Here is a 15,069-nt window from a genome sequence, read left to right on the forward strand (position 1 = left end):
AGTAAACACCTATAAGGTTTTCAAACCACAAAAAAAACATATCATAAGCTTTAAAATTATAGTCAAATTTTTAGAGATATATTTGCATACTATAAACCCAAATTAAATATTTAGTGCTCATTAAAGTATATATAAAAGCTTAAATAGACTTAGCTACAAGTCTACAACAAAATAGGAAAATATCCATAAAACTATTGTAAATTTTAAAAATATATAATAAACACCGCATGTTTTATAAACTTTTCACAATAAAAACATGAGATGCGACCTACATGAATGCATTAAACATTAATGTATGTTGCATTGATACTGGTTGTATCTCATATTTTTGTCATGGAAAGTAAAAAAACATGTTTACATATTGATTAGAATGTTTTAGAAAAATTTTCAGATGTTTCTTTATACTTTTCCCATTTTCTTAGAGCTAAATTTGTAGAAGCTTTTGTTCTCTAGATATTTTATTTGGATTTCTCGTGTCCCAATCTATCTCTAAGATTCTTTTTTTCTTCAAATTTTTAAAAGCTTAGAGAGATCTTTTATGGTTTTAAAATCTTATTAAGTCTTTACTAGAATCTTATAATTTAAAAATAAAAAAATCATGTGAAAAACCGTTCCTAACTGGTGTAAAGAGGTAATTTAAATGATACTTTACCAGATTTCAAGGCCTCATGAGAAAAGTTATATTATGACGATAGTGTTGGACAATAGGAGGCAAAAAATACCTTTATTTTCTTTTCATTAGTTAAGTATGTTGCAATGGGAGTTTCATTAGAGTTTAATTTGGATTTAATAGACTGACACATGTGTTTTTGATGACGTGACAATGGTTTTAAGAAGAGAGCGAAGAAATGAGTTTCATGAGGTTGAAACTCTCTTCGCTTAATTACCAACTCAAGATGAGTCATAGAATTAAATGTTTATGAAACAAAAGAGTAAAACTATGAATCGAGACTTAAAAGTGATGGCTTCATCCATATTAATTGCATCCTATATTTTTTTATAAATAAATAACATTATAAATCTCTTCACTAAAAATAGCCTTTTTATACACATTCATAGCTGAAAGAATTCCTTGGCACGCGTCAAGTGGAGTGGGAGGTTGGTCTGTGGCTGTACCTCATACCTAGACCGTGGGCCCGTGGGCGTCCGCTGCTGACAGCAAGAGAAGAGAGGGACACGCGGGCCCCAAAACCCCCAAATTCTCTGTAGATGCGTGCAACAGCAGCGGGCCGATTTCTCCACCACATCACTGTCTTGGCGCCATGACGGATCGCGTTACATCTTCCTGTTCCCTGTGCACGCTGCCCTGAGCCCCTGACTCCGGCCGGCTTCTCTACTACCTCAAGCTCGGGCCGCTGCTGCTCGGCTAGGCGGACCTACTCCTTTGTAGCAGCAGCTAACTAACTCCCCCGTCCCCGTCTGGCCGGCTCCCCAATAAATTAAGGCCCCCCTCCCTTTCTGCTTCCCATCGCCACACTTCAGAGCCGTCCAGCCTCCAGCGTTCATCAGATAGCTACTGAGCTCGATCGGATCGTGCACAGCACAGCTAGCTGCACCCCGGCGTTCAGCTCGCTCGCTCTTCGGTGCTGTCCTCGATCGATCGTGGTCTCCGTCACCGGTCGCTCCTCGATCCCGGCCGGCCGGTCTTCGCCGCATTCTCTCTCTAACGACGACGACGATGTCGAGCCGGAGGTCCCGCGCGTCGGTCTCGGAGGAGGAGATCAACGAGCTTATCTCCAGGCTGCAGACGCTGCTCCCCAGCGCGCGCCGCCGTGGCGGCAGACAGGTACGTACGCGTGCGCATTCAGAGCAACCGATGCACGATCAGGCGCACATACAGCAGGCATGAATGTTCATGTGCAGACACAAGCTAGGTAGCTAGCTAGCTCTCTCACGGCACTGAGTAGCCAGTACTGACACTGCTGACACCGACACACATCCATAAAGCTAGAGACATACTATACTGTAGTGCCACCGCTTGCAACAAGTACGTACGACGTGCGTGCGTACTCCTATATGTGTAGCCTGTCTGCGTGCTGGTCTAGCTCCAGGACAAGGTCGTGGTCTGATGTAAAAGATGATGCGTGCTGCAGGCGTCGACGACGAAGCTGCTCAAGGAGACGTGCAGCTACATCAAGAGCCTGCACCGGGAGGTGGACGACCTGAGCGACCGCCTGTCGGACCTCATGGCCACCATGGACCACAACAGCCCTGGCGCCGAGATCATCCGCAGCCTCCTCCGCTAGCTGAAGTCCGTCCGCGGCCGGCCATGGCGACTGTCTCCATGAACGACCTCTCGTCGATTTAGCTAGCTCTCAGCGTAATGCATGCTGAGTGTACCATATAGCAGCTGAATATACCTAAGGACGCCGACGAGAAGCTGGCTGGTTTATTAATTGGTAGTACAATGAAGTACTTGCTTTGGTAGGGCATTATTAGCCATTAGCTAGCAGGGCCGCCGCCTAAGTATGGTTTCTGCCTTTCCACGCACTTTGCCGCTCTTCGTTGTTTGTTTGCTTTCTAGTAGTAGCTCCTTTTTTCATTTGTTTGTACTCTTGGCGAGCTTACCCATCTTCTTCCTTCTCGTCGTCGTCGTGTAATGTAAACCTATCTGTGGCCCGGATCGAGTTGTTTCCCCTTCACAGACAACCGACCGACCGCGAGCTACCGATCGATCAACCTGTACTAGTAATATATATCCATTATATTATATATATATATATGTTGTTGTCTCATCTGTCATCTCGCTTTGTTTACTGCACTGTTCCCGCAGCTAGCTTGTTCAATCCAGTCTAATCCCGCGCTCGTCGTTACGTGCCGCGACCCCGTTACGTGCCGCGACGCCTAATTAAGCAAGTCACGGGGTACTTTATTAAGACAGTAACAGCCAAACGTCGGGTCTGTTTCACAGACGATAGCTAGCCAGTGTGTCTGATGAGAGCAGAGGAGACACTAGTTGGCAGCCAGTGAGTGCACTGCTGTTACTTGTCTACATACCTCGCTTCGCGTTGCATTGCATGGGATGCCATGCCGTGGCCCCAGCCCCACCGGTGTGTCGTGCCGGCTGCCGGGCCGTACGCCGCGACGGACGCGCCGACAGGTCTGGCTGTGCGCTGTACATGCGCATGCGCGGCCGTCACTCGGGCCTGTCGTCGCCCTCCCGGTGAATGGGAGGAGCAGGCCGGGCGAAACGCTCGTGACGACCGTCCTCTGCATCGATCGGCTGTCGGTCAAGCTCCAGCCCGTCTCGACGTGGGGACTTTACCTTCGCCGTGTCGTCGCACGAGGAATTGAGGCGGCAGGGTCGGTTGAAATGGAGGCTCGTGCCTAGCTTCTTCCTCCCAGGAACGCCGACGAACGCGTAGACCGACGGCACGTGAATGTGTCCGGCGACGTGGTGGCCTGGCGGGATACACGGATGGTCGGATGCTAGTCAATGCCCGATCGCAGTTCACAGATCAGTCGTACGAATTGTCTAATTGGAATAGAGGGATTACGAATCGGACTGGCACTCCTTTGTCCTTTTGCTCCTGGTGTGTGCGTGGCTGGAGTGGAGGTTGAAGGCAGGGATTCCCCTGGAATCGACTTGTCTCCTTAAGGCGTCGTTCGGTTAGCCCCAATCTGGGTCATTCCTGACCGGAACTCTTCCCACATTATTTAAATTATTGAAGAAAACGGCGGCCGGGAATAGATTCCAACGAAACGAACGAGCCCTAAGTCAGCTGATCTGTCGGACGATTCCAAGCAGGTTCCCTATGTTGCTCTTTATCAAGTAGAAATGGAACATCCACCTAGCCCCTTTTAGGCTGTCAATCCACTGCCAAATTGCAGGTTAGTCGTCTTGCAGCGCATCAATGGATCAAATTTGCTTTGATTGGGTTGAAATCCCAACTCCAAACCTGTTTCGTTGTCATATAAATCTCTTTATGTTTGTACATTCAACCCAGCTTGCCGCATGGACGAACTGAAATCCAAAGGGTATCAGACTTTCAGTGTATCACCTCGGGGTCTAGGAGACCTCAGTGGCACAATGTACATAGTTTCCACTGTCCAGGAGTATATATACGAGTTCAGAAAAAAAGAAGGTCGCCAAAATGGTAAGTTCCAACCATGCCTTTTTATTCTTCTTCTTTTGGAGCCTTGTTGCAACTTGCAACCAATATTCAATTCAATCAATATCATAAAATCAGGGAGCGAGATCAAATACGAATCAAGCCAAATTGCATGAAAACAGCTATCCTCTACCAGTTACGGGTTGTCAATAGGATGCGAAGGGTGAACCTCTAACTCGTATATTTACGGTAGAGTCAGACCATATATTGGAGCCTTGCAGGGTGCCTGAATTTTTTACTATTTGGTCACTTTTTTCGAAAGTTTCTCTCAAATAGACCCCTAGCGAAAATAATTCCAGAAATGGACCCTTGGCTCGGCGCCAGAGTGAGTGGCGCCGAGCTCGGCGCCACGGTGACTGGCGCCGAGGTCCTGGGCACGGGCAAATGCCCTGCCAGGGGCTCGGCGCCAGCCACTCTGGCGCCGAGCTCGGCGCCAGTCTGAATGCCGCCGAGCTCGGCCTAAATATCTACCGGCCATCTTCTTCCCCATCTCCGTGCCCTAGCCGTCCTTGCCCACGTCGTCGCTGCTCCACCGCCGCGCCCGCGCCCGGCCGTGCCGCGCCCGGCCGCGCCGTGCCGCGCCGTGCCGCGCCCGCCCGCGTCGCTGCTGCTCCGGCGGCCGAGCCCGCGCCGCGCCGCTGTCTCCGCTCCCTCGCCCGAGCCCGCACCGCGCCGCCGTCCTCGCCTTTGTCTCCACCGGCGGCCTCGGCCTCGCCTCGCCTTGCCCCCTCCACCACCGGCCTCGCCCCGCCTTGCCGACGTCCACCGCCGCCCTCGCCTCGCCCCGCCTCCCGCGGCCGTCGAGCCGGTCTCGCAGCGCGGAGCGCCGGCCACCCCGTGACCGCCGCGCGCCACCTCTGTCGTTGGCCGCGCCACCGCAGGCTCGGATCTTCGCCTAGACCTACGCCCATCGTCCGTCGACCCGGAAAGGTAAAAAATATGAATATGCAATGTACATATTTAGTTGGTGTATGTTATTTACTAGTTATACTGTGATGACTTAGTTAGTTGATTTAGTGAGATATATATATAGATAGATAGAAACATAGATACATTGGTAAATAGATATAGTTAGATAGCTACTTAGATATGTAGTTATATTTGTAGTTAACTGAAGGGACCGTGACGCCTAAGAGGGGGGTGAATTAGGCAACTTACAACCCTAACGCCAAATATGGTCTCTTTTTCTTACCTTAGCAAAAACCTATGCAAAAGATAAACTATCTAGATGTGCAACTAAGGTTTTGCTAGTGTATTGCTATCTCTACCGCAAACTTAATAAGGTAATCAATGTAAATGCGGAAGCTAAAGAGCAAGGTAGAGATATGCAAACTCTCGTCGACGACTCCAGTATTTTTACCGAGGTATCGAGAAGCGCGCAAGCTTCCCCCTAGTCCTTGTTGGAGCCCCTCGCAAGGAATTCCTCACAAGGGCCAAGCTCCCGGTCGGATAACTCCGTGGATAGCCTCGGGCCTTTCCCACGCGCAAGTGGGTCTCCGATGTGCCTCTTGGCAAGCCTCTCCCGGATGCTCCCCGCCGTCTTCACTATCAAGCTTCCGGCCGAAACGCCGCGGGCCTTGTTCCCTCCAGTACACGGTGGCGGCCACACCACAAATGCGGTTGGTGTGATCTCGCAAGACTTCAAGCTCCTCCGATGTACAACACTTGTGCTCGCAAGCACGAGGTGGCAAGAGGTGTATAAACCTCACTAAACACTAGGCAAACACCTAGAGTAAGCGCATAAGCGGTGGTCTAATCAACCTAAGCACTTCGCAAAGCACTTATGCTAATCACCTAATAAAACACTAAGCACTATGCAAGTGGAGATCACTAAAATGGTGTATCAACACCCTTGGTATGTTTCCTCAGCTCCACACCTCTCAAATGGCCGGTTGGGGGTTGTATTTATAAGCCCCACTGAGAAAGTAGCCGTTGGGGTTGAACTCCCGCAAATCTGCTACTGACCGGATGCTGAATTATCCTGACCGGACGCGTCCGGTCGTCCCGACCGTTGCAGCCACGAACCACCGATCGGACGCTGCTAGCATCCGGTCGCCTGCCACCGGACGCGTCCGGTCGCAGTTTTGCGCGCCTGGAACCTCTCTGTACTCGATCAGACGCTGATGCCCTGCGTCCGGTCGGTTGCCGCCAGCGTCCAGTCGCCTGTCTGCCGAGCCACCGGTCCAGCGTCCGGTCGCGCTTCCAGCGTCCGGTCCAGTGTCCGGTCGCCTCTGTGAGCTCGTTTCTTCGTGATCTTGCGTACGGCTTGGTTCCTATCTTTATGCTTGGACTTTGCTTGATATCTTGGGTCTTTTCTTGTGCTCCTGAGGTCTTTCTTAAGGTGTTGATCATCGGATCATCACGTCGCCTTCATCCAAGTATGTCTTGCACCCTATTGAACTACAAAATAAACACTTGCAAATTCATTAGTCCAATTTGGTTGTGTTGGTCATCAAAAACCAAAATCCAAAGTAAATGGGCCAAGGGTCCATTTTCCTTACAATCTCCCCCTTTTTGGTGATTGATGCCAACACGACCAAAGCAAGCAAATAATTAGAATTTGGAAGTTAAAAACTACCTACTTGCTAGGTTGTAATGCAAAGGGCAAGGTTATATGATACTAATTGACAGACACCAATTAAAACTTTACTTAAAAGCATGTCTTGCCCTTGCAAATGTCCCCATGTGATATTATGGATTAAAGCCTATCTTTCTAAAAAAAATTCTCTCATTACTTAGACTAATCCATAATTCACTTTCCTCCCTTTCTCGGACCATTACCACTTGTAGACATCAACTTGATGCTTGCCTTTGGTCCTTCAAATTCTTCCCCTTTGGCATCAAACACCGAAAAGGAAGACATTAGTATCACAAGGAAGGGTCAAATTTCGTGATCCTTTGTGTATAGAGTGAAATGGATCACAAAATTTGACTATCACATTATATAGACTAAGCTTGCCCTAAATATATGCATACATATGGTAGAAAGCAAAGCATATGCATAATTAGCAATTTATTGTACAAGAGAGTTTAATCTATATAATGCATGGAGAAAGCATATAAATATGAAATGAAATCAACATGATGATGCCAATTGAAGAATGATGCTTAACTCCGAGGACTCCAATTTCCTTACAATGAGACTACTACACATGTGATATGTTTGAAAAAAAATGATACCATTTGAACAAGTGTTAGTCTTAAAGCATCCAAGTTGTAGATAAAGCTCCCCCTAAATTTGTGCACACAAGTGTTGAATACTTGTCAAATTTATGCACATTGATTTAAGTATCAAAATATCAATTGAAAGATGATATTTGGGAGAGATTATCTACAATTTGGACTTTAACACATATTAGATAATTTATTATAAAACAAGCTATGTGCCGTGCTCCTAAACAATTTTAAACCATGTAGGTTTGCTCCAAGGGTTGATAATGAAACCGAGCAAGCCTACCATATGATATACCTATTGAATGCATGACAAAATATTTAAGCATGTAAATGCAAACATTAGGCATGAAAGATAACTAGATGCTTTAAGAGTATATCTATTGAGAAACAAAACCAATTGAAATAAATACTAACTGAAAGTAATGACATCTAGTTACCTAACATGGGAAGGGGAATTTGGGTCCATAGTATTCACTAACCTACTTAGCAACAACTTTGTCCATCATGATGCACCCCATGAAATGCACTCATACTTTGCCAAGTCTCCAAATTCCCCGAGGTCCGACGGACTTCTCACTTCCCTCTCGGGATCCAAACCTTCTTGGTGCTCTTCATGTCGGAAATGATTTCCTTTGGCATCCAAAACCGTTTGACCCCATTGTTTGCTTGCTTATTCGCCTTGATGGCTACCACCTTGTCATTTTTCTTCTTCTTCAAGAGATAAGGTGTGGAGGCCTTTTTGTCCACCTTGTTGGTGTAGGTGTTGGAGAGCTTGCTTGTTTGCTTTTTCTCCTTCTTCTTTGCTCCTCCCCCATTCTTCACCTTGCACTCATAGGACTTGTGGCCTTCTTTGTGGCACACGTAGCAAACCACGGTTTGTCCTTCATCAAGCTTCTTCACTCCCTTGATGGTGTTATCTTGATGAAGTTGGGTTTGCTTCGCCTTGCCTTTCACTTGAGTCAAGTCCTTGGTAAGGCGAGCTACTTCTTGCTTGAGTTGCTCATTCTCTTTTGCAACCTCTTGTGTGCATGTATCTACAATTACTTTCTCAACACAAGCTTGGTTGCACAAAGGTGAGTCTAAACATAAATCATTGCAAGAGATAGATGCATACTTTTTAATTATGTCATTTCTTTTAGATGCCTTGGTGGGGGTATTTTTGACGGCCTCAAGATTAGCAACTTTATTTGTTAGCTCATCACAATGTTTGCACATGATTTCCATTTTAGCAAGCAAACTTTGATAATCATTTTGTGAGCTAGCTAACTTTTCTTTTAATTTTTCATTTTTCTTTTCAAGTTGCTTATCATTAATTGTGCATGCACTTGTTGTTGCACTAGCCTCAAGTTGCTCAATTTTAGTAGATAGTTCAACATTGAGATTTGCAAAGTTTTCATATTGTTCAAGCAAATTCTTGTATGCTTCTTGTGAACTACCTAGCTCTTCTTTTAAATTTTTGAGCTTCTTTTGTTGACTAGTGCAAACTTTAGCATATTTAAGATTTTGTTGCACAATTGTATTGTAAGAAGGCAAATCATCATCACTATCACTCTCACTAGAGGATGAGCTTTCGTTACCTCGTGCCATAAGGCACACACGAGAAGAGCTTGATGATGAGTGCTTGTGACCTCGCCTCTTGTGATGGTTTTCTTCTTCACTTGAAGAATCATCCCATGATCTTATTGTTGTGAGGGCTTTATTCTTGTATGCCTTCTTCTTTATCTTGGGTGTGGGCTTGTTTGGACAAACTTCCACAAAGTGCCCCAACTCGCCGCATCCATAGCATCCCTTCTTTCTTTGCTCGTTTCTTTGATTAGTGAAAGCGAGGTCTTGAATTTGGATGGGCACACCCTTGACATTGAGCCTTACGATCATCTTCTCCACCTTTTTGATAAGTTTGATTGATTCTTCATCAAGGTCGGAGGTGGAGGAGGAAGATTGATCATCATCACTTGATTCTTGTTCATCATCATCATCATCCTCATCTTCTTCTTCTTCACTTGAGGTGCTTGAGCTTGAGCTTGACTCAACTTTCTTGCCCTTCATCTTTTTCTTCTCGCTACAAGCGAGAGCTTTGCCTTTGCTTGATGAAGATGCTTCTCCTTGACCCATTTTACGTGACATTTCAAATGCCACTAGCTTGCCAATGACAATGCCCGGGGTCATGGTGCTCAAGTTCTCTATGTTGTGAAGGATGGTGATGATGCTTGCATATTTCTTTTGTGGTAGAACGGAGATGATCTTCCTTATGATGTCCGCGTTATCTAGCTTTAATAATCCTATTGAATGGAGCTCATTAATAATTAGATTCAATCGAGAATACATATCACGAACAAGCTCATCATCATTTATAGCAAAGGAATCATAATTTTGCTTGGCTAGACAATGTTTTTGCTCATGGACATTACTTGTGCCGTCATGGAGCTCTTGGAGTTTTAACCAAATTTCATTTGCCGTATTTAAGGTGAACACTTGGTTAAACACATCCATGCTAAATGATTCAAACAAGCAATTCTTAGCTCTAGCATTGAAATGCATTTCTTTTTCCTCACTCTTTGTGGGTTTTTTTGGATTCTTGATGGGTTTCATCCCGTCACGAGTGACTCTCCATACACCCAAATCAACCTCCTCAAGGTGGCAAGCCATTCTAGCTTTATAGTATGGGAAGTTAGTGCCATCAAATTGAGGAGGCCTAGCGGTATCCATCCCAACCACTCTACAATAGCGTCGGCTCAACGGCGGTTAAGCCAAAGGTTCAAATATGAGCCAACCGGCTTTGATACCAATTGAAGGGACCGTGACGCCTAAGAGGGGGGGTGAATTAGGCAACTTACAACCCTAACGCCAAATATGGCCTCTTTTTCTTACCTTAGCAAAAACCTATGCAAAAGATAAACTATCTAGATGTGCAACTAAGGTTTTGCTAGTGTATTGCTATCTCTACCGCAAACTTAATAAGGTAATCAATGTAAATGCGGAAGCTAAAGAGCAAGGTAGAGATATACAAACTCTCATCGACGACTCCGGTATTTTTACCGAGGTATCGAGAAGCGTGCAAGCTTCCCCCTAGTCCTCGTTGGAGCCCCTCGCAAGGAATTCCTCACAAGGGCCAAGCTCCCGGTCGGGTAACTCCGTAGATAGCCTCGGGCCTTCCCCACGTGCAAGTGGGTCTCCGATGTGCCTCTCGGCAAGCCTCTCCCGGATGCTCCCCGCCGTCTTCACTATCAAGCTTCCGACCGAAACGCCGCGGGCCTTGTTCCCTCCAGTACACGGTGGCGGCCACACCACAAACGCGGTTGGTGTGATCTCGCAAGACTTCAAGCCCCTCCGATGTAGAACACTTGTGCTCGCAAGCACGGGGTGGCAAGAGGTGTATAAACCTCACTAAACACTAGGCAAACACCTAGAGCAAGCGCATAAGCGGTGGTCTAATCAACCTAAGCACTTCGCAAAGCACTTATGCTAATCACCTAATAAAACACTAAGCACTATGCAAGTGGAGATCACTAAAATGGTGTATCAACACCCTTGGTATGTTTTCTCAGCTCCACACCTCTCAAATGGCCAGTTGGGGGTTGTATTTATAAGCCCCACTGAGAAAGTAGCCGTTAGGGTTGAACTCCCGCAAATCTGCTACTGACCGAATGCTGAATCATCCTGACCGGATGCGTCCGGTCGTCCCGACCGTTGCAGCCGAGAACCACCGATCGGACGATGCTAGCGTCCGGTCGCCTGCCACCGGACGCGTCCGATCGTAGTTTCGCACACCTGGAACCTCTCTGTACTCGATCGGACGCTGATGCCCTACGTCCGGTCGGTTGCCGCCAGCGTTCGGTCGCCTATCTGCCGAGCCACCGGTCCAGCGTCCGGTCGCGCTTCCAGCGTCCGGTCGCCTCTACGAGCTCGTTTCTTCGCGATCTTGCATATGGCTTGGTTCCTATCTTCATGCTTGGACTTTGCTTGATGTCTTGGGTCTTTTCCTGTGCTCCTGTGGTCTTTCTTAAGGTGTTGAGCATCGGATCATCACGTCGCCTTCGTCCAAGTATGTCTTGCACCCTATTGAACTACAAAATAAACACTTGCAAATTCATTAGTCCAATTTGGTTGTGTTGGTCATCAAACACCAAAATCCAAAGTAAATGGGCCAAGGGTCCATTTTCCTTACATTAACTACATATGATCTTGCTATTTAGTGAGTATACTATAAATATATATGTAGTTATTATCATGATTACTTAGTTTGTATTTAGAAAGTACTTGTTAGGTACTATCTATCGCCTAATTTGGACTAAAGAACATGAGTTTCGTTACGTTTTTGAAATAGATGGACAACCTAGTGACCATATATCATGGAGACACGGTTGAAAGCGATCGTTATGGATATGTTGAGTTTCTTGACATGCAAAGCGTGCCTGTGCTATTCAATGATAGGCCTTCATTTAGTGATATAGTTGCAAGGGCTCGGGAGGAGCTGCATTGCTTTGGAGATGATGACATTGTAGTTGATGGTGTACTGCACCTAGGTTGTCCTCCAAACATCTTCAGGCGAATGATCTCAATTGTTTGTGTGGATCAGTGGGACAACTATGTGAGATCGACTATGAAGAGCCAGCTGCAATGTTTGGACGTGGTTGTTCGTCGGGTGTTAGTTGATCCAATCCCTCATGGGTTTACCCCAGCAATGGATCATCTGGCACACATCGACCCTCTCGTTCTGGAACCTTACCTGCATGTGCAGATTGCGCCTACGGTTCCTGATGCTCAATCTGCCCCCAATGCGTTATTTGGAGATGGTTGTCATACTCATGTTTTTGTGGCGGATCCTCCTTATGAGATCCCTTTGACACAGAATCATCCGAGTAAGTGTCTTAACCGCATGGTTTTTGGGAGCTTATCCCGTTCCTTACATCTATTTCTTTCATTCTTTCCTCATTTCTGTAATGACGTTGCAGGAGACATTCCTGAGAATATCGATGTGCCCCATGTTGCTACGCAAGTGCACTTTTCAGATGGATTTCGTGGCTCCAATAATGTTGAGATTATGAATGATTCGGAGCCATATGAGATGGCTAGGGCTCTTGATTCTGATGATGATCGTCCTGTTAGAGAGCTGACGGAGAGTGATGTTGAGATGATGAGGCGTATCTTTCCCAACCACCGTGATCCTAGAGTTCATGAGTTTAGTGATCTTGCTCATTCTGATCTGGCATTTGCAGAAGGACGTGATGATGAGCTCCTAGAAGCTCCTGAGGCCAGTCCTAACATGGTAATTAAGGAGGGGAGGGTGTTTAATGACCTCCCTGCTTTGAAGAGGTGGTTGCAGGCTTTTGCAGTGATACAAAAGAGGCCTTACAGGGTATTACATTCATATGTGGAGCGCCGTTACACAGTTGTGTGTGACAAGGAACACTACCCATGGAGGGTTTGTGCAAGGAAGCAACAGGTGACTGGAAAATGGAAGATCACAAAAGTAGTTGGGCCACACAATTGTGCTGACCATGAGCTGACACTGAGGCATCGGCAGTTGACATCTACCCTCATTGCCAAGCGGTTGATGGGAATTTTGTAGGGAGAACCCAACATGGAGGTGAGAATAATTATCAGGAACATTGAGGCGTTGTATGGAGGATATGTGATAACTTATGGTAAAGCATGGAGGGCTAAGCAGCGAGCGTGGAAGATGATATATGGGGACTGGGAGGATGGGTATGAGCAGCTGCCAGTTCTTTTCAATGCAATCAAAGTGGTGAATCCAGGCATGCATTATGAGTACATCCCAAAACCTAATGCATGGAAGGATGGGAGGTAGATATTTTTTCGTGCCTTCTGGTGCTTTTCCTCAGTGTGTCGAGGCCTTTAGGCACTGTCGTCCCATCTTCTCCATTGATGGTACGTTCTTGATTGGCAAATACCAGGGCACACCTCTTATAGCCATATCCTGTGACGCGAACAACAAGTTGGTTCCTTTGGCATTTGCTTTGGTTGAGAAGGAGAACAATGACAGTTGGGGATGGTTCTTGAGGCTAGTCCGGATACACGTGGTTGGCCCTGGCAGGGAGGTTGGCGTCATATCTGATAGGCATCAGGGCATACTTAATGTCGTGCGAGAGCAGTTAGAGGGGTATGCACCTTTGCACCATCGTTGGTGTACTCGACACCTTGCCAAGAATCTACTACGGAAGGACGGTGTCAAGAAAAACTTTGATCTGTTCCAGGAGGCTGCTCGACAGCTTGAGGACAAGTACTTTAGGGAAAAGTTGGAGCAGGTCAGAACCGCATCAAATGCAGAAGGTAGACAATGGCTCACAGGTTTGATGAGGGATTTGGAGAAATGGACGAGAGCTCATGACGACGGTGGCTGGAGGTACGAGTTTCAGTGCAGCAACATGGCAGAGTCATTCAATAAGTTGCTATTGGGGATACGTGGTATGCCCGTGAATGCAATTGTTCAATTCACCTTCTATAAGCTTGTTGCCTAGTTCAACGATAGACACGCCCATGCATTGCAGTTGAGGAGTGATGGAGAGATATGGGCTCCAAAACCAAAGCCACACCTAGAGAAGGCAAGAGAAAGGGCTGGCACACATGAGGTTGCATGCTTTGACCACGCCATAGGGACTTATCAGGTCGAGCATAGGGGTGGTACAACGTCTGACGGCAAGGTCCGAGAGTCGAGGATACATGTGGTTGTCCTCCAAGATTTCAAGTGCACTTGTGGTAAACCAAGGCAATACCACTTTGTATGTTCGCATTTGGTGGCAGCAGCTAGGCATCGCAACTATAATATCGAGAGGAGGATACCTCACGAGTTCAGTGTCAACACGCTTGTGAACACATGGAGCCCTCGCTTCATGCCTTTCCGGGACCCTGGAGAGTGGCCTCCATATGATGGGCCGAAGTACATTGCGGATCCAGCTTACCATTGGAACAAGCGTGGATCAAGGCAGAGGACGAGGCATAGGATGGTTATGGATCAGATACCTGGAAGAACTAGGCGTGGGAGAGGAACTCCATTTGTTACTGATCCCGAGCAGCACGAGTGCGGCAAGTGCGGTAGACTTGGCCACAACTCACGAAGTTGCCATTGGCAGATTAGTGAGGTAGGACTATTGGTTTATAGTATTATTTTATATTTGTCGTATCATATATTTAATTATGCATCTATCAATTTATGCTTGTATTTGTGTCAATTACCTATACATTTATAAGTTCATGTTTCATTGTACATTGCAATTCTAATTCATTCACTTTTTTTGTAGGATGGAGCAATTCCACCTGCTCGACCCGACGTACGAGGAGACCCACCGAGGACGTCTCGTTGCACTGGGGCAGGTAATAATCTATAAGTTTTATTCGTACATGTGTTCGTGAAGTAACATGTGACTATGTTATATTCGATGCAGGACCTTCCGCACCTTCGTTCTAGGACCCACAATGGGTTCTTGGTCATTCGGTACGACGATAGGTACACTCCTTTCTTGCAAAGAGCTGGCCTGGATGTCATCTCCTTTCAGGTTCGTCATGGGTTGCCCAAGTTCAACTCAGTGGTGATAACTACGTTGGTAGACAGGTATTAAAGTGAATCATTGCCTCCATTCATGGCCATTTGTTCATGCGATTGACTTTTTGACAAGTAATCTTGCTTGGTCTTAAATATAGGTGGCGGCCGGAGACTCACAGCTTCCACCTACCTTGCGAGGAGATGACAGTCTTGCTTCAGGACTGTCAGAAGATGCTAGGCCTAAGGATTCATGGGAACCCAGTCACCGGGCAGTGTAGGTCA

The 15,069-nt window shown here is 46.6% G+C and overlaps 1 protein-coding gene across 1 annotated transcript; it reads left to right on the top strand.

Moving 5' to 3' along the window:
* The first annotated feature begins 1,435 nt into the window (after positions 1–1,435).
* LOC136522409 (transcription factor ILI4-like) lies at positions 1,436–2,718 on the top strand. Its single transcript, XM_066516232.1, has 2 exons — positions 1,436–1,786; positions 2,094–2,718. Exons 1-2 carry the CDS (start codon positions 1,679–1,681, stop codon positions 2,244–2,246), a joined length of 261 nt encoding a protein of 86 aa, XP_066372329.1. The 5' UTR covers positions 1,436–1,678; the 3' UTR covers positions 2,247–2,718.
* Positions 2,719–15,069: the final 12,351 nt, after the last annotated feature.

This window comes from Miscanthus floridulus, chromosome 18, assembly GCF_019320115.1.
Source record: "Miscanthus floridulus cultivar M001 chromosome 18, ASM1932011v1, whole genome shotgun sequence".
NCBI classification, from domain to species: domain Eukaryota; kingdom Viridiplantae; phylum Streptophyta; class Magnoliopsida; order Poales; family Poaceae; genus Miscanthus; species Miscanthus floridulus.

Excerpts from the sequence above, each read along its gene's own strand:
- LOC136522409 (XM_066516232.1), top strand. The coding sequence starts at position 1,679 with ATGTCGAGCCGGAGGTCCCGCGCGTCGGTCTCGGAGGAGGAGATCAAC. Across the intron at positions 1,787-2,093 it reads GCCGCCGTGGCGGCAGACAG|GCGTCGACGACGAAGCTGCT; the intron begins GTACGTACGCGT and ends TGCGTGCTGCAG.